Source organism: Balaenoptera musculus, chromosome 18 (assembly GCF_009873245.2).
Source record: "Balaenoptera musculus isolate JJ_BM4_2016_0621 chromosome 18, mBalMus1.pri.v3, whole genome shotgun sequence".
Lineage (NCBI taxonomy): Eukaryota > Metazoa > Chordata > Mammalia > Artiodactyla > Balaenopteridae > Balaenoptera > Balaenoptera musculus.
This window is the reverse complement of record NC_045802.1, coordinates 50649766-50669374: the sequence shown is the minus strand read 5'-3', so window position 1 is coordinate 50669374 and position 19609 is coordinate 50649766. Positions and strand designations below refer to the sequence as shown.

The following is a 19609-nucleotide window of genomic DNA, read 5'->3' as shown; positions in this document are numbered from 1 at the left end:
AATCAGTAAATTACTAGGCTTTTTTTTCCTCCTTCCCTGATGCTTTGTCTCTATTGTGGACTTTGTATCTATATTTAATCTCTGACTGGAGGGAGAGGGCAGAATGCCAAATTCAAAGGTAAAAGCTTTAACTAGGCATCAATACATTTATATAAACTGAAATTAAGGTGTAACATTGAATTTAGTTAGGTCTGGCACAATCAAATGAACACAATTTGTTTTCTTTATTAAATCAGATTTGGTTTTAATAATTAGATATTTTTACCAATTGAGATAAAGCTGTAAAATTTTTATATATCTGTCATCTTATTTAAATAGTGTTTGGAAGATACTTATTCCTTTATGGGTAGGCCCTTGTTTATACTTAACCATTTCCAAGATGAGGAGTCTTTGAACTAAGAGTATATTGCATTTTGGATGGAGTAAAACTAAATGTTGTGATTTTTTTTTTTTTTTTTTTAGCCCATCCATTCTTGCAGATTTAATTTGACAAACCCACATTAGATAATTTAGCAAAAGAAGAATCATATTCTTTTTCCTTTTATAGTAAAATCTCTCACTAATTCAAAATTTATGGTACTTCAGATGCAGTATTTGTGATCTTTTTTGAGTAAAAAATTCAAAATAACTTCTTCCTCTGAATTTTCAGGGTCATACTTATAAGGGGAAACCTGTCTAAAATCACTAGCTTTTCAAACCAAGGGCTCAAGAAATGAAGGATTCCTTCAACGTGCCTTCAACCTCTGGGTCCAGCAATTAATTCTTGTATGTTAAAGGACTTTTATGTTTATGGTACATTTTTATGTAAAATAGGCCTATTTTGATTTATAATGTAGGTAACCACATTTTATTTATTGTATCAATAGCATTTAGTTTAATCTATAATCTGTTCTGCTTGAAGGTAATAAAACTGAACTTTTACTTAAACATTCTATAATTAAGACCTTTTCAGTAAGTTATATAGGCCAACCCATTCTGTGTTATTCTGAATTAGTGAGGTTTTACTGTCCTAATGTTGTAAAGAGTTTAAAACTTTTTGAAATGCTAGAGTCATTTAGTTATAGAAATGGAACTCGTAATTTAGGCCAATTTTGTCTTACCTGGATAGTAGTAAAGGTTAGAAATATTAGATAGAAAAAGAAAGGATAATGTGAACATGAAATGATTTGATGTTATTCTGCTTAGTATTCTAAAATGGGTAATGAAAATACAGAATTATTTTAAAATGTGTGCCTGTAGATCCACATGTGTATCTGCTTATTATACACACTTGTTTAGATTTACTGTATCACAAAGCACTTAGCTTAGACTAGTTGACCTGAAATTCCATCCAGATTTACATTTATTCCGTGTGTAAGGAATTTGAATCTTGATGACATAGAGGTCGTATTTTAGTTGATGTATAGTATTAGACTAGGAAAAGTAAGTTGCCTTTCTTATTTACACATTCCAAAGTAAAGTTGTTAAATTGTGGAATGTGTTTTTAAAATTTTATGGTTAAAATGCCAGAATATTCAAAGTCAAATGTAGAAACTAGGGTTGGAGGGAGGACCTTAAAGCAAGCTTATGGTAGGAAATTATAAAAAGAAGGGAGGAGGAAAGAAGGAATGAAAGCAGAGGGTTTGGTTCAGAGTTGTGTTTGAGGGCCTGAAGAAGACCGCAGAGCTGACTGGCTGAGGGTCAAGGTGGGACAGACAACATGAACGACAGGAAACCATTGAACTGCAATACAGTGGATAAAGCTATTTGGTCTTTATAAATTTTTTAAAGTTCAGTTGAGTTTAGCAATACTGGTGGACAGAGCAGCCTTTCTAGATGTGTCTGGGAAATCTAAGTCATTTGCGAGTCAGCTAGGAATTTTTTTTAAACGGCTAGCACTAACAATATCACTAAGTTTAAAACAATTAAATGACTTTGCATGCAGTTATTCTTATGTAAACTAAATTTTCCCATATAAACTATTACATTTAGATTTTTGTTATTTCTATAACTTAATGACCCATTTACATTACATAACTGATTAGATTAATAGGCTTTATCTGTAACCAGACCTTATCTGTGTTTTTACTGAGTTAGTGATATTTGCAAACAGAAGTATATAGTATATCTTTTCAAAATTGCTTCTTTGCAGGTAGAGTCTTGATCTATCACTTCTAACAGCTACAGATTCTTCTTGCTTGTTCCTTTTAACATTTTCTCTTGTTTTTCCATAGTAAACTGATTTTAAATTTTATTTTGAAGATGAATAATGGCTTAAATACAAATTGTAACACTTACAGATGGAAGTGGAGAACGAGGGGAAAAGGATGCAAGCAAAATCACAACATATCCTCCAGGCTCTGTGCGATTTGACTGTGAGCTCCGGGCAGTACAAGTCAGCTGTGGATTTCACCATTCAGGTAGCGGCTGGAACTTTAGGGTATAACTGCATTTTTACAATTGTGCTGAATAACCTATTTGTTTAGTTTTGACAAATGTAGTCTGTTAACTGTGTTTAAAAGCTATAGTGTGACAGTATCTCTCAAGTCTATGAAAGCATATTTATTACACAATCTCTTTTAAGCTATAAAATGATTGTCTAGAGATCTGACTTCTTTTTTTTTTGTTAACATCTTTATTGGAGTATAATAGCTTTACAATGTTATGTTAGTTTCTGCCATATAACAAAGTGAATCAGCTATACATATACATATATCCCCATATCCCCTCCCTCTTGTGTCTCTCTTCCACCCTCCCTATACCACCCTTCTAGGTGATCACAAAGCACCGAGCTGATCTCCCTGTGCTATGCGGCTGCTTCCCACTAGCTATCTATTTTACATTTGGTAGTGTATATATGTCAGTGCTACTCTCTCACTTCGTCCTAGCTTACCCTTCCCCCTCCCTGTGTCCTCAAGTCCATTCTCTACATCTGCAGCTTTATTCCTGTCCTGCCCCTAGGTTCATCAGAACGATTCTTTTTTTTTTTAGATTCTATATATATGTGTTAGCATACAGTATTTGTTTTTCTCTTTCTGACTTACTTCACTCTGTATGACAGACTCTAGGTCCATCCACCTCACTACGAATAGTTCAGTTTCATTTCTTTTTATGGCTGAGTAATATTCCATTGTATATATGTGCCACATCTTCTTTATCCGTTCATCTGTCGATGGACACTTAGGTTGCTTCCATGTCCTGGCTATTGTAAATAGTGCTGCAATGAACATTGTGGTACATGTAGAGATCTGACTTCTAATCTGTCTTCTGATGGACTTATTTTATAATTCAATTCATGAAATTCCTGAAGATAAAATAATCCCTGAAATCCCTTTGAACTCTACAATTCTGTGATTTTTATAATCTGGTCACAAACTTTGTTACTGTTCAGTGAGAGATGTGCATCAACAAATATCTATATTTTTTTAAAAAGTAGAAATTTCAATTCCTGATAAATAATTGACAGTTGGATTATATAGCTTAGGTTGTACTCTTCAACGTAAACATAAAAAATGTCACATTCTTTCTCTTGATACTCAATATATTTCCTTATTTGATAAGACATTGACAAATACTAAAGTTCTGACAGACATATTGATGTTGTACGTAACTGTGCAGAGCTCAAACCCATCTACCTATATAATTATCCTAGGTGTGAGAGAACATTTTCTATGTAGTTACTCATTATAAAAAGACTTTACAGCTGACCCAAACCAATGTTTTATTAAATATTGTTATTAAATGGCATTTATAAGAATTTTAAAGCGTATATTATGAAAACATACATTTTTATAACCTACAAAGATATTTTACAGAACTGAAATTATATTTATTCCTCATTAAATATAAATTTGTCGATGCTTCAATTGCCTAGTTTTAATGGCTCTACAAATTTTAAATAGTGAAAATTGCACTGCCTTCAGTATAGTTGTGATAGAAATATGAAATGCATACAATGAAAACATAAAGCTCTGATTTTGGTTTCAGTGGTTTTAATGGAGAACGGCGACGTCTACACATTTGGGTACGGGCAGCACGGGCAGCTCGGACACGGGGATGTCAATTCCAGGTACTTTAACTTTTTGTGTGAAGATGCTGAGTGGTTTTTTTTTTTTTCTCTTTCTTTCTTCCTTTCTTTCTTTCCTTTTTTCTTTCTAAATATATATTTCTACACTTGAAAAAGTATTTATACCACTGTTTTGCAAACTGTGGCCCATAAATTATTGTTTCTTCTTGATTTTGTGGTTGAGTGCTTTTGTGGGGATAGATGATTTTGTAGTTTCGGGAGAAAAATTGATTTACATTTTATACGTTTAAAATGTGAGAGTGATTATGATTATCACGAAATCTTACTGCATTCTTAAGAATTAATATCTTTTTAAAGGCTGTTCATGGCAATGGATGAGACAGTGACTATCCCCAAATAGAATTTTAACAAGTCAGCAATAGATTTATTCATACTCCTTGATGTTATCGTTTTTAAATTTTGGTCTAATATTAACATGAAGTCATTGAAGCTTTTCCATAATTTTCAAACAAAATCTAATGGTCACTCAGAGAAACTGTTTTGACTTATCCAGCATAGTGAAGAACTAATTGTGGTAGAGACTACTAGATATTTTTTAATATCCATTCTTCCCTGCTTCATTTGGTAATAGAGTTTTAGTTGGTGACAAGACCATGAAGCTAAAGACTTCATTTTTCCCGCCTCCATTGCAGCAAGATATGACCGAGTAAACTAAAGTGATATGTGCAGCTTTGGGATCATGCTGTTAAAGGGAAGGGGGACACCCTTCCATTTCTCCCTCTTCCCTCCCAGCTTGCTGCCTGGAGTCCATGCCTGACGGCAGGAGCTGGAAAAGTCATCATAGCGATCATAAGTTGGAAACTATGTATTGAGAATGGCAGACCCACAAGATAGGAATAGTCTGGGTCCCCGACACCATGGAACTGCCACATCAGCTCCTTATAATTGGGTGCTTACCTGAAAGAGTAGTAAACTTCTGTCTTGTTTAATTCCCTGTCACTTTGCTTTCATTACAGCAGCTGATTCTACTTCTGCTTAATACAGTGAGAGTGCTTTTGGTCAAAAGTATAGAAAATCCATCTTTGTTAGCTCAGGTCTTCCAGGAAGAAGATGCTAAGATAGGATTAGATGTGCAAAGGGTTTATTGGTAGAAAACTGCTGTGAAAGATAAAAGGGAAAAGAGCAGGAATAGGCCCGATGTAGATCTGACCCCTGTGAAGGGAAAGAAGGAAGAAGAATGGGGTAGGAAGAGTTAGGTTACCGTGCAGTTCTGACTGGGTTTTAGCCAGGCCAGTGGGGCGTCCTCAAGCCAAGGCTGCCTTTGGAAGAGTCCCAAAGTGGGCAGGATGGGCCAGCATGCATACCTTCACAGTGCTCAGTCACAGGCTGGTAGCTTCCCAGGGGAAGAATGGCCTCGTGGACCCAAAGGAACAGCATCTGAGGCTGTCAGTCATTTTATGTTCCCTGCAGCAGGTGGTCTTCAAGATCTGAGTGGTCCACGTGCGTGGCTGCCCCACCACTGAAACCAGGTTTATTTATAAGTCTGGGGATAATATAGGGCAGCTTCAGGCTAGACCTGACTCACCAATTCAGTTTGCCACTGAACCTCCTTTCTTTTTGTCTCTCTACTCTTGCCTGATTCTTCCTATAGTCACAAGGTACCTGCCAGAAGCAGCTGGAACTATATGGTTTCTCATTCACATGCAGTGAATCACTCCAGTCATTAAATAAAATCCATAATTTTCACTTTATTCTGAAATCACTTCATTACTGTGGCAGGGATGATGCCATTTACATGGTAAAGACCAGTGATTCTTAATCCTGCCTGCACGGTAGAATTACTTGGGGAACTTCAAAAATGCCATGCCTGGACCCTAAATCTAGACTTTTTATGAGGTGTGTGTTGGGAGATGGGCGTTGGGGATGGGAGATGGAGGCAGCAAGGGTTGGATAGGATGCCAGCATCAGTTCTTTCCTAAAAGCTCTCCACAGTCTACTGTGCATCCGGGATTAAGAAACGCCATCCATCCCTAAAAGGCAGGGTCAGGTCCATTTGCAGTGCACGGAAAATGAGGATGAAAGGAATGTCCTTAGTTACTTCGATGACCGTCGTTACTGATGAAAAGAGATGATTTGAGATACCACTGAGTTGAACTTCTCACTAAAAACACAAGTGCAACAACATACGTTTGACACTTGTTAAGACGTTTATAAAACTATCACAATCTTAAGGACAAATATTGTGCTTGGAAAGAGAGCAAAAGGTCTTTGACAGATTACTGTATCAAATGTCACCAGGTATGGCGTTTATATATCGGACATTGGAAATTTCAGAATATCAGTGGCTTTGCAGGGTTGAGCAATTACTGTCACAGGTATTAGAGGGCAGCAGGTACTTTGCGTCGCAATTGAACAACATCACTCCTATGCAGAGACTGAGACAGGGCTTGTAGTATGCATGGAGAAGAATTTGGAAACTTTTTGTTCTGTTTCTCACGGAAGACTCATGACACAGAAAAGAATTTATTATTATCGTCATCATCATCATTATTGCTGTTGTTATTTAGCTGGAGATTATTTTGTGAGTCATGACATAACCTGGGAAAGGTGCATTACAGTTAGACATGACGGAGCGTCAGTCATGTGTGCCGCAAGGGAGGCACTTTCTCACAAATCAGACTCTGTACTTGTATATCATTCCACAGAAGAGATTTAGCAAATGTATGTGTTTCCTGGTCTTGACTGAGTGGGAGGGGAATAGTGGAAATCATATCTATAATCAAATCACAGCCCTAAGGTGCCTGCACAGTGTGAAGAATGAACAGCATAAGCACAAGTCCTGCCACCCCACATTGAGGTGTAACGGCTGTAGAACGGGAAGGATCTCAAGCCAGCTCTTAAAATGAAGAGGCTACCTAAAAACATTGCCTCCTGGTCCTGATTATCAACCAGGGAGCACCGTACCTTGACTTGCAGTGACTTGCTCAGGTGACAGTATCATGGCAATATGCTAAGTATTTTTAATAGTTTCGAATATATCTTCATGAAGTAAGATAGCTTTTAATGTTGAAAATTAAATAATTAGGGTTTTTTTAGGAGATTAAACTCTGGTGGGATTTCTTTCAACTGCCCAAAGTTGTTCTTTTCCAACATGTGAATTTTCACTGCTGGTTCCATCGATTGAGTTGTAACTGGAAGGCTGATTCCATGAGGGTGGGGAGCACCAGGCTGGGTGACGCAGTGAAATAACGCCTACGCGCTGTGCCTGGTGGATTAAACGAAAACCAGCCAGAACCGTCTGTGCTGGAAACACTCCAGTGACCCTGTTTGTCTGGATTTATCTGGGACTTGGAAGGCAAGAGTCAGGAACTGTTACGAATTCCAAAAGGAATTGACCGTGTATGTGGAGGAACAATCCCTGGAGGAACAAAGCCTCAATAGCATACATATTAACTAAGTACCACGAAGCAAAACATTTATAGATATTTAGTTGAAATAAAGTTGGAAGGTATTTATTTTTAAGTTTCTAGTAATCAAGCACTTGTAACTGAAATTTATTGTATAGCACACATTAATAGTGTGTGATTAATGTAAGATAAATATTGTAGTGTGCATGTGCTAAGGGTAGAAACGTGTTATTGGTATTCTCTTTATTTAATGTGTTGTCTTGCCAGGATGACTGAGTCTGATTATATCACTTGGTGCCCATGTGACCTTGACCAAATTACTTAACTTTCCTGTGTCTCAGTTTCTTTTGAACGGGAATAAGTATCTTTCTGTCAGAAGGTTGTTGTTCAGTGAGATGATAACGTGTTGTTTACCTAGCACAGGGCCTAGCCTGTAGTAAATGCTCAATAAATATTGGCTGTTACTGTTGCTGGTTTTAAAAGTGAAGTCAAAAAGCTTCTGAGGGCTGTAATACATTCACTCATGACATGAGTCTACCAACCCGCTTTTTCATTTATTTTCTTCAGTATGCTCCTAAATCTCTGAATTCCAAATTCTTTTACTCTTTTCAATAAACTTAAACCTGGATGTTGGGAAAGGGACTATAGCGTTTAGATGCTTTTATTCTCCTTTTTTCAGTAGAATTTGGATAATTCTTATAATGTTTCTGAGTTTCATCTTTTTCTTGCTATATCCTCCTTCTGCATTAATATGCTACACAGTCATGGTGTCTGTAATAACCATTTAGACAAGGTTCATATCTTTGATTCATCTCTTACCAGCTATGTGACTATAATTTACTAAGCCTTAGTTTAAATATCCCATAGCATTGTTAAAGAATTAATACAGTGTCTGTAAAATGCCTGGCCTGCATACACATACACATATAATTTTTCTTTTCTGTTCTTCCTGTGTTTACCAAATAATTTAATAAATGGGCTCTAGTATCATGAAAAGAGTTTATTAGAAGAATTGCCACTAACTCTGGGAAAATCCTTTTTAAAGGGCTTCAGATCTACCCATAGAGTTATTTTGATAACCAGTGATACATTTTATATGAAAATGCTTTGTAAACTGCAGGCAAGTAAACAAGTTTTAGGTACTTTCCCTTTAATCCTTTGTTTGAATCGAACTGGACATTTCTGTGAGGACATTAGTTCGCCATACAGCCCTTTGACCTGGTAATTGTTTATTGCCAAAACTCCCAGTACCTCAGATTTGAGAACCGCTTAACTTTCACTGCTGTTCCTAGCCATGTTATTGTATCCTCAAGTAAAAACTACTCTTTTGAGGCAGGGCCATTCTGCTCTCCTCCCCTTTGGTTACTACCTACCTATGTTTTAGTCACTGCCTTTCATTCACTGAAAATTTAGTATCTGGCTCACAATGCTTCCCCAGTCTGAGTCTTGTCACACTCGTGAATGGTCCCATACAATACAGTTACCTTGACACCGTGAGTTAGATATAGTGAACTTTACGTCCGCATTCATGGTGGCCATTCCCAGGACCCATTATGGATCTAGCATAGCTCCAACTCTGAATTTTTAAGTTTAAACAACCTATGATCTGATGACAATTTCCTCTTCTGTTACTTAGCATTACTTTACTTGGTCTTTGACTTTATCAGTACTTCATTCTCTACAGCCCTCTACTTTCTTAGTGTCTGTCGCCTGTTTCAGTTTTTTTCCGACCCACCTTAGAGACTGTCATTTATTCTCTTCACCTGTACTCTTACCATCATCCTCAGTTTTCTCACCCTCTTGGGTCTTGATGCGAAGGCATGGCAAACCTATCATCGGTCTACCTATATTTTCTATGTCTAACTTAGGCTTCTGGAAAAAAATAAATCACCATACTTATACAGATTGTTATGATTTGTAGATTGGACCAATCCTTCTACAATAGGCAGTGATCCTACTGGTTTGTAGTTTTGAACTATTTGATTTAAGACCTTTTGAGAATGTGATGAACGACATAGGCTGTCTCTTCAGAAAAACAGACATAAGAATATACACTTAAAAGTTGGCTTCCAGATTTAGAAGATTCACAGATCTCCTGAATCTCACCTTCAGACTTCCTAGAAGTCATTTGGATCTGGGTTAAAAACTTCTGGTCTAGGTTTTTATTTTTTCCATTCACCACTGTACCCTTTCCGTAATCTTTAAATTCTCTCCTCACCCATTTCCTTCTTCCTCTCAGCACTTGACCTCTGTTCACATCACAGCAAAAATAAAACCATAAGATGGGAAATTCTTCAGTCCAGCAACTCTGCCAACCTGCCTGCGTCCCTACTACTTCTTTCGTCCTTCTTCATGTTACACTGAAAGTGGGGCCTGTTCTTGTCCGTGCTGTGAAGCCTCTCTGCCTTTTCCATAGGGATCTGGTTCTGTTTCTTGTCTCCCCTCTGAACCATATGTCCTTATCTTTACTCACTCTTTTAAACTTCTGCAGATTCTTAAAAAGGACGGAGCTTCCCCTTCAGCTCCATTTTCCCTCTAGCTGCTGGTTCTCCTTTTTCCCTTTTGTGCTGAGGTTTTTGAAGGGGTTTTGCATTAGTCTCTGACCCCACTGTTAACTCTTCCTTTGCTACATAGTGTTGTGCCTACTCCACAAAACAGACTTCCTTCTTGCAAAATCAGGTGGTCATTTGCGTCTGTCTCTAGAGCATTCAGCATGTACATTATTTTCCTATTCTTGAAATGACTGTCTACGTACCACATTTTCCCAGAGTTCATTCTTTGTTATGGCCTAGATTTTATGAGCTCTTCTTCTTCCTCTGTTCATACCTAAATGTTAGAGAGACTTACAATGAAAACTATCTTTTCTCTCTTTGTCTTCCTAGCTCTCATTCATTCTCATAGCTTAAGTGAATGTTACCACCATCTACCTTGTTGCTTAAGCAGAAAACCTTCATTTTCCCATGTCAATCATTGCCAGAGTCTAGTCAGTTCTATTCCTTACAGAGCTGTCAAATCCATTCATTCCTTTCAGTCCACACTGTTCCTATTTCAGGCCTTCACCATAACTCACCCAGATCATTGTGACATTTTCTTAACTAGGTTTCCAGCTGCTAGTGTTGCCTCTTCCCAGTTCATTTTTCATTGCAGCCTGAATAATCATTAAAAAATATGTGTAATTTAAAAAAATTTAAAGTATTATAATTACATTGTCTCAAAAGCAGAGCTCTCCTATTATGTGTGGACTATTTCTATAGTGTGATTATTCTCATTATAGATGATGATTACTGAAAGTGGTAAATAAAGTGATATAAGGATGGTTACAAGGATAGATAAGATGAATACAGGGATGCCATTTATCATAATAGTTACCATTTATTAATTGTTAACTGTGTAACAGACACTGATCCAAGCCCTTGACGTATGTGAGCTTCTTTATTGTTCATAGGAACCCTATGGGGTAAATACTGTTTAGTATTATCTCCATGTAATAGAAGAGAAAACTGAAATACAAAAAGGATGAGTAACTTGTTCAAAGTCATGGTACGTTGCTACCACGTGGCGGAGCCAGGATTCACACCCAGGCAGTCTACATCTAGAGCCTGAGCTTGTAGCCACTGCTGCGGTGCCTCTCATGTTACTGTATTCTAATTCATTAACTACTGTATATGTTAAAATTTAAAATTACAGTTCAGTGAAAAAACGGTAGAAAAGAAGACATAAAAATAATTGACAGTTCAGTGGAAAAAAGTAGAAAAGAAGACATAAATTTAATTGTTTTGTATGGTTCTTGGATTGAGTTCCTGTTAAATCAGCACATGATTTTTATTTCATCCGACAAATATTTATAGAGCTCTCTAACTTGCCATTCACTATATAAGGTAACATTTTTTTTCTTTTAAAACAAAGGTAGCACCAGTCTTTCAGAAAAAATAAAAATTATGTGTCCATAGTTAAGGTAGTAAACTCAAGAAATCTTTTTAATAATCTCTTTAAAGTCAGTGATTATGTCTTTTTCATCTTTGTGTACCTAACACATAGGATGGAGACAGGCATATAGTACCTAAATAAGTGTTTGCTGAATATTCTTATTAGTGCCTTTTATCTCTTCTATTTTTTATCGCATTGTTTATTGTTTTTTATTTCAGTTGGGTCTTGTAAGAAATTGACTTAATTTTTTTTTTTTTTTTTTTTTTTAACCTAGGGGATGTCCCACTCTTGTTCAAGCATTGCCAGGCCCTAGCACACAAGTTACTGCAGGCAGCAACCACACGGCAGTACTTTTAATGGATGGACAGGTCTTCACATTTGGAAGTTTTTCTGTAAGAAATTTTTTAAGCATTAATAATATTGCATTGTACCGTTGCCTTGCGATTTGTCTACGTTAGCTATTTTTTCTGGTTTCAGTGAAATTCTTGTATTATAATTATTGCATATGCATATTTCCTGTCTCCACATCCAACATACACAAAACCTAACTGACTTGACTTTGAAATGATTTTCTTCTCTAGTGTAGCATTAGAATTTATTAAATTTAACAGCTGTGTTAGAATATTGGGCATGTATATTCCAGGTCAGAATCTGTTAAGCTTTCAGTAGAGCTAATTCTGTCACTGAAAACTTATTTCCCAACTAGTTTGTAAAGAATCATTTTTCTTAACATGTAGAATTATTTTTATTTTAGAACTTTCTGAAGGCCTGCTTTTCTTGTTAGATTTGTTTAGAATTATAGTTTACTTTTTCCTCTCCCTCTCTGTGTCTCTCTCTGTCTGTTTGCCTGTCTGTTTTGCTCTTTCTCTTTTTTGCCAAAGCTTGAAAAGAGTGAAGATGCTCTGAGAATTTTGTATAGTTTGGGCATAGTAGAGCTGAAGGAAAAGCTTAATAAGACTGTGCTAATAAACCTGTACCATCTGTGATGTGGGTAAATATTCAGAACCCTATAACCTAAGTTTCTGGGATGTAATTTGCAACTCTTGATTTTTTAAAAAATGTAAATGTGAACTTAAAAAAATCTCTTATTTGGAAATAATTTTAAGCTTACAGAAAGGTTCCCAAAAATAAGAATAGTACATAGAGTGCCCATATATTCTTGAATCAGATTCACCTGTTGGTAACATTTTGATCTGTTTGCTTTATCATTTGTACATTCATGCTCTCATTCTCTCACGTACTCTGTATGCATGTGTGTATAAAACTTTTTTTTTTCTTGTCCTTTAAGAATAACTTGCATACATTATGATCCTTTACTCCTTAAATAGTTTGTGTTTTGTCAGTTGATCCGCTAATTCTTTTCTGGCATTTTTCCCCTCCAGTCTAGGATCAGGCATTGTATTTATTTCTCATGTCTCTTTAGTCTCCTTTAATCTGTAGCATTTTAGCACCTTTTCTTTGTTTATTATGACATTGACATTTTTGAAGAATATGGTACTTCCTTTTTTTAACAAAAGTTTCCTCATTTTTGTTTCTCTAATATTTCCTCATGTTTAGATTCAGGTTGTGCATTCCAGACTAAAATACCATGTAAGTGATATTGTGTCCTTCTCAGGGCGTCACATTTGGAGGCACAAAATGCCCACTTGCCCTTTATTGGTGATGTAAATTTTGATCACCTGTAAAATTTTGTTTGATTTCACTACTGCAGAGTTAGAATTTTTTCACTTGAAACTAATAAGCAGTCTTTGGGTTGACACTGTTAATTTTTAAGATACCTGCTTCTCATCAAAATTTCTCTCTAGATTTCGCATCTGTTGATTGTTCTTGCCTGAGCCAGTCTTTACTATAATGGCTGCAGAAATGATGATTTTTCCAACACCAGCACCTCCTCACATTCACCTGTCAGCCCTTTGCGTTTTACTCTAAGCAAGAGCCCATTTAATATTTGTTTGCCTGTCTACTTATCATTGGTGTAGACACATTTCTCTTTTTTCGTCATTACTGTACTTAATTATTTGGGTGCTTATATTGTCTCAGATTTCGCCAGTGGGAGTCCCTTCACGCTGACTTCTGTGTTCTGGTGACATGCCTCTTCGTTTTTTTGAGTACTTCCTTACTTTCTGGCATAACGAGTTGTTCCAGGCTTATCTGTATGAGTCCTAGAATCAGCTATTTCTCTAAAAAACCTAGGTTGTTTTTAGTGGGGAATAGTACTAGACACCAGCTGAGCACTAGGTGTATTCATTGCATCCCCAGTACACATCTGTGTGCATATATACATACATACGTGTATTTTAGAAATAATAAGTCTGCACTGATACCTCTTAATTCCAGCCCATTCCCATAGGGTTCTTTCTTACCTTGTCTCATTCCATGTTTATGTCCCTTCTTCCACAGTAAGAATCCTGGCTCCCAACAATATCAATACATTTATTTCTCATTCACTCAGTCCTAAACTATGTCTAAAATAGTTTTATATTTGCTTTGCCCACGCTACTATAAAAACAAACTCCCTGAAAAGAGTTCAGGATTTGTTGATCACTCTTGTTTCTGCCCCCCTCTCTCCCCCTCTCGCCCCCTCTGGCCTGTGTCCTACCCCAAGACCGAAGGTATAGAGTCAAATACTGTGTTCATAAGTTATGGATTCTTTCTTCCCACCCCCTTTCAGTGGGATTATGTTATTCCTTTGGAATAGAGTTGGGTTCATTTGTTTTAGTTTTCTTTTTCTTTAAACTTTATTTAATATGGATAAAAATAGGTAGAACTAGCAGATTCTTTGTAAAAAGTGGCAACAGCCAAGGATCACCTTCCTTCCCTTGTTCCTGAAAACAGGCCCTTTTACCAGGTGCACTTTGTCTCATCCTGTCCTGGGACAGGGGTTCATCTCCGTAAAGTGAGTAAGATCTGATCTCGGGTTGGGGAGAAAGAGGGATGACCTTTCAGCCTGGAGATAACTTTGGCCTTGAACAATGAATGAGGCTCCAGAGGAATGCCAAAGGTAGGGCAGAAAAGGGATGGATTAAAAGAATGTCACTGAGTGGGGTTCCTCTTCTCCCTCTTGTAACAGTCTTCCTGGCCCTTTGTAGGAAGACATTGGTTTAACTGCTGACCCCTACCATGTCCTGCTGACTTGGAGCTCTCAGACTTCCAAGGAGAGTGGTTTGTGGTCCAGTGCGCTGTTTCAGTTTGCTTTTAAGTTTAAGGGTCCCTCCTCCCACATCCTCAGATGGAGTTTTATTTTTTGAATGTGTAGAACCTTAATATGTTTCCAAAAGTTAAGTTACACAAAAATGGTATACTCACCCAAGTGTCATTCCCTCCCCCATCTCTGGCATCCCTACTTCCCACCCCTTCACGCCGTGCTTGTGGGTTATGAAGTTCATTGTTTTCCAGTTTCTCCTTACTGTGTTTATTCTTTTAAAGATTAATATATAAATAACCACACACACCGTCTATCTATATCTGCATTGATATAGGTGTAAATATGGTATGTATATATTTACATATATGTAATTATTTCCCCATCTTTATTTTTCAAAATGTAGCATTTTATATATGCTCTTCTGTACTTTGTCTTTACACTTTACTGTATCTCCTAGAAATCATTCCTTATCAGTTCATAGAGATCTTCCCAATTCATATTTTACATCTGCATAGTACAATTGTGTATATATCTTGTAGTTTATTAAATCAATTTCTTATGCTTGGAATAAGAAGTATTTTCTAATATTTTGCAACAATAACAATGAATATTGTTAGAGGTGTACCTCTGAGGTAAATTTTTCGAAGTAAGATTGCTGGGTCGAAGACTAATGCCTGTGTAGTTTCGTGAGATAGTAACAATTCCCCTCTAATTTGCATTCTCACCAGCAGTGTACGAGAGTGCCTGTTTCTCCACAGCCTTGCCAGCAGCATGTGTTGTCCCTCATACCTTTTAATTTGTGTCAGCCTGATGGGTGAGCAGTCGTCCTGCATACTTTGAAGCCTTTTTCCTATGGCTGGCACTGTGAACCTTCAAGCCCTTGCCCGTATCTGGCATTTTCACGCTGAGGTTTGGGTTTTCCCTTGGGGGGTGACTTCGCCAGTTCTTCCCTCTGTTCCCTTCTTGAGCCTCCCCTTCTGTGCCCGGCCCCCACACCCCCTTGGAATTTGGTCGCTCTGGTTTCAGGCACCTTAAAAGTCCTGAGGTCCATTATTTCCTGATACTGCCGAAGGCTTGAGTCATGTGTGGTTTTCTTTGCTCTGTGTGGATTTTTTTTTTTTAATTTATTTATTTTATTTTTGGCTGAGTTGGGTCTTCATTGCTGCGCACAGGTTTTCTCTAGTTGCTGCGAGCGGGGTCTGCTCTTCGTTGCGATGCACGGGCTTCTCATTGCGGTGGCGTCTCTTTGTTGCGGAGCACGGGCTCTAGGCATGTGGGCTTCAGTAGTTGTGGCACGTGGGCTCAGTAGTTGTGGCGCACGGGCTTAGTTGCTCTACGGCACGTGGGATCTTCCTGGACCAGGGCTCGAACCGTGTCCCCTGCATTGGCGGGCGGATTCTTAACCACTGTGCCACCAGGGAAGCCTGCTCTGTGTGGATTTTATGTTGTTTTGGAGGGAGTGTGAATGGTAATGTTTAGAATCAGACAATCATCGTTGTCCTCTAGCCCCAGAAGCTGTAGCTGTGAACCTCTATGTATTTAAATGTGGCTTATTTATAACCACGTTCTGAATCCCATGGGGCTGTCCAGGCATCTATCATATTTTTAGACTGCTTTTCTTCACATTAGTTGGTTGATAGGGGAATAGATATTTATTTCAGTAGTCAATGAAAAATATAATTAATTTCTTTTCCTCCAAAAGCATAATATACCCCTCAATATGACGTACACATTTTTATGCTGTTGTTGTTGTTTTGTCAAAACATAAGGATAGACCTTGAAAGAAGCTGAGATAAACATTGAAATTTCTTGGCTGCTTCTCTAATCATGTGCTTGCCACTTTTCCCTCCGTTGGTTCAACCCAGGGATTGAAGCTCTGTTGCTTTTGCAGTCAGTTTGTGGCTGTGTTTGTTTGCAGTGCTCCCAGCTCCCTTACGTTTTGGGTGTTTTGCTGTGATTTCCCGTTCCCATTACTTGCAGTGAACCCTGGCTGCCGTGGTGCAGCACTGTCTGCCTTCCAGGGGGTTGTGGAAGGGGAATGCTAGGAGAGAGAGAGAGAGAGCTCCTGAGCCACGGGTGGGTGAATATTTCCCAATCCAACGTTAACATTCTTTTATAGCTACTCGCTTAGTAGTGAGAAACTGCCTATTACTCTTACCTAAGCAGGTAGCTAGAGACAGCCATACTTTTTAAGAGAGTTCACGGTTACTTACTGAAGACGTCATAATGCTTCTGCTCTCTATCTTGAAAAATAAATGAAATAACTTACTAACCCATGATCATGTGAAAAATATGTAATTTCCTAATTGTATTCACAGCGGCAGTATTCATTATTTTGGCCTTTTACCCAAATATTTTTAGACTCTGTGAGTTCGAGAGTGACATTTTATTGTACTGTCAACTTAAAATATCAAAGTGATTTTTTAAATGAACAATTTGTATTACCAATTTTTTAACATATTGTGTATTTATTATACTTTTCCTTTAAATGTTGGTGAAGACAATCACAGCGTTTCAGGGAGATTTCTTAACATGGAGAACTATTTCAACTGTATTATTGTTTTTTTAATCATGTACTTTGTGGTTTATTAGGGGGAGAATTCCTAAGAATAATAGAAATTATTTTACTCCTTTGTAAATGTTTGGTCCAAATTTCACATGAATTTCATTTATTAAAAAATACAGCTAACAGCTGATGAAGAATAATGTCTCATAGAGCTATTTTTGTCTACTGTTTCCTTAACTTTATAAAATATTATAAATTGTTTATCCAGTAATATTGTTAATACGATTTATTTAATCTTTTAGAAAGGACAACTGGGTAGACCAATTTTGGATGTGCCGTACTGGAATGCAAAACCAGCTCCCATGCCTAACATTGGATCAAAATATGGAAGAAAAGCTACCTGGATAGGTGCAAGTGGGGACCAGACTTTCTTACGAATTGATGAAGCACTTATTAATTCTCATGTGCTCGCTACATCAGAAATTTTTGCCAGTAAACACATCATAGGTAATACCCCAAACAAGCAAATGTCCTTCCAAAAAATCCTTGATAGTAGACGGTCATCTTTCCCTATTATGAGATGTAGTCCTGTAGCTTTTTGTTTGCTTCTGTTTGAAGAAGTTTAAAAGAAGCTTCTAAGTGTCTAAGTTTATGTGTATCTATGTGCTGGAAGAATGAAATAATTAGGAAAGTAGAAACCAAAGTACTTATAAGCTAGAGAGTGGTGGAAATATGAGCTAAATTATAGTGGTATAAAACCTGTACAGTGTATTGGGAAGAGGAATTTTTCTATGTTGGTTCTTGTCAAATAAATGATGGAAATTAGTTTTATGGAAGGTTACACAAATCAAACTTTGACATTTCATCGAGACCAAGGTGTCAGTTTATACTTGTGTCCATGATATCATGAATAATTATATAATAGAGTAGTATTGTGTAGAAATTAAGGGCATGTGTTGTGGACTTAGACAGCCTGAGGTTTTAGTCCAAATTCTGCTACTTAAAGGTTTTTAGTTACTTAAATCCCTCCGTCTCAGTGTCTTCTTCTGTAAAATGGAGATAGTAATAATACTTACCTTATAGGAAATGCTTATCTTATAAGTTGGGGGAATATAAAAAGGTAATGCATCTTTAAAATATATAAATACTTTTTCCTAAGGCTTGGTACCTGCTTCTATATCAGAACCTCCTCCATTTAAGTGTCTTCTGATAAATAAAGTGGATGGGAGTTGTAAAACGTTTAATGACTCTGAACAAGAGGATCTGCAAGGATTTGGTGTGTGTCTTGATCCTGTGTATGATGTCATTTGGAGGTAAGCTTCTCTGTTTATAAAATAGAGTAATAAATAAGTTTGGATCAAATTGTACTTTTGTGGAATATAAAAGTCATATATAAGGCAGACTTTTCATAGATGAGAGCTCTCCTATTTAACTGTTAACTACACTTCTATCTCAGTGACTCTCGGGGACCTTTACCCTTGCTGCCTTTAGTGTAGTGGTTAAAACATGAATTCTGAGCCAGACTGCCTAGGTTTATCCCAGCTGCACACTTTGCTTTCTGTGTCGCTGTGGAGAAGTCACTTTGACTCTGTGTGCCTTACTTTTGTCATGTATAAAATAGGCATAATAATGGTACCTTATAGGCTGTTATGAGAACTTAGGGTAGAGGCACATAGTAGGTGCTGTAGAAGGCTTTGCTACTCTCATTATAATAAAAAATTTTACTCTCAAGAGTTCTCTTGTTAATTATTTTTAGTCTGTCAGCATTCTTGTCTGTATTGTATAGAATTCACTCTATTTCCTGGTCCCGTAAATATCTAATCATTACCAGCTATGTAGAAGAAATTATGCCAAAGGCAATACAGAATAAATATGATCAATGAGCTTGCCCTTTAGGAATGTATGTAACAAAATCCCCATATTAGTAGAGAAATATACAGGGTTATCAAACTCTGGAAATTTTAAAAATGTAGAGATGGATACAGGTACACAGGCGATTCAAGAAATTATATTGTACTTGTTTAAAATTTATTATGGTGCTTTATGTACATAATGAGTAAAGGAAAGAGTTATCCTCAGATATGTAGCTTTGAACGCTAATAGGGGGTGTACACTGCCTTTACCAGCGTGGCTCATCACAGGACTTAACCTTTTTTTCCCCCTTGCATTGTTTATTTGGCCAGCCTTAGTAGGAATCCAGGTAAGTTGAAAGGTTGAAGTGGCATGAGTGAGGAGAGGGAAGACTTTCTCTGTCTTCTTTTTTCTGCCCATTCCTGCTTTCACTTCCACCAGCCATCCAAGTCTTAAAAGGCCATGTTTTCTATCAGTCTGATTCCTAGTGAAGGAATTATAGTGCTTCCCAGGTTGCTGACAAGCGTGCTATCTCATTTGGGCATTTTGTGGGAAGACTTGGAGGCCAGAATTGAGTTGAGTAGTGCTTTTAGATCTCCCTAGCAGCAATATACAGGGTAGATTAGATAACAAGAGACTAGAGGTGAGTAGTCTTATAGTGATTCTTATGAAGACATGAGATACTGAGAACCAGAATTAGAGTGGTCACAGTGGAACGGAGGGGACAGAGAAGCAAATGATGTAAAGATAGAATTGTCCTCAATTAT

General features: G+C 37.3%; 1 protein-coding gene across 1 annotated transcript in view; it reads left to right on the top strand.

The window, feature by feature from the left end:
- MYCBP2 (MYC binding protein 2) overlaps positions 1-19609 on the top strand; it is a 270931-nt gene that overhangs the window by 98962 nt on the left and 152360 nt on the right. Inside the window, 5 exon segments of the mRNA XM_036831466.1 lie at positions 2280-2399; positions 3967-4048; positions 11615-11732; positions 17294-17498; positions 18151-18304. Coding sequence (XP_036687361.1) covers positions 2280-2399; positions 3967-4048; positions 11615-11732; positions 17294-17498; positions 18151-18304 — 679 coding nt within the window.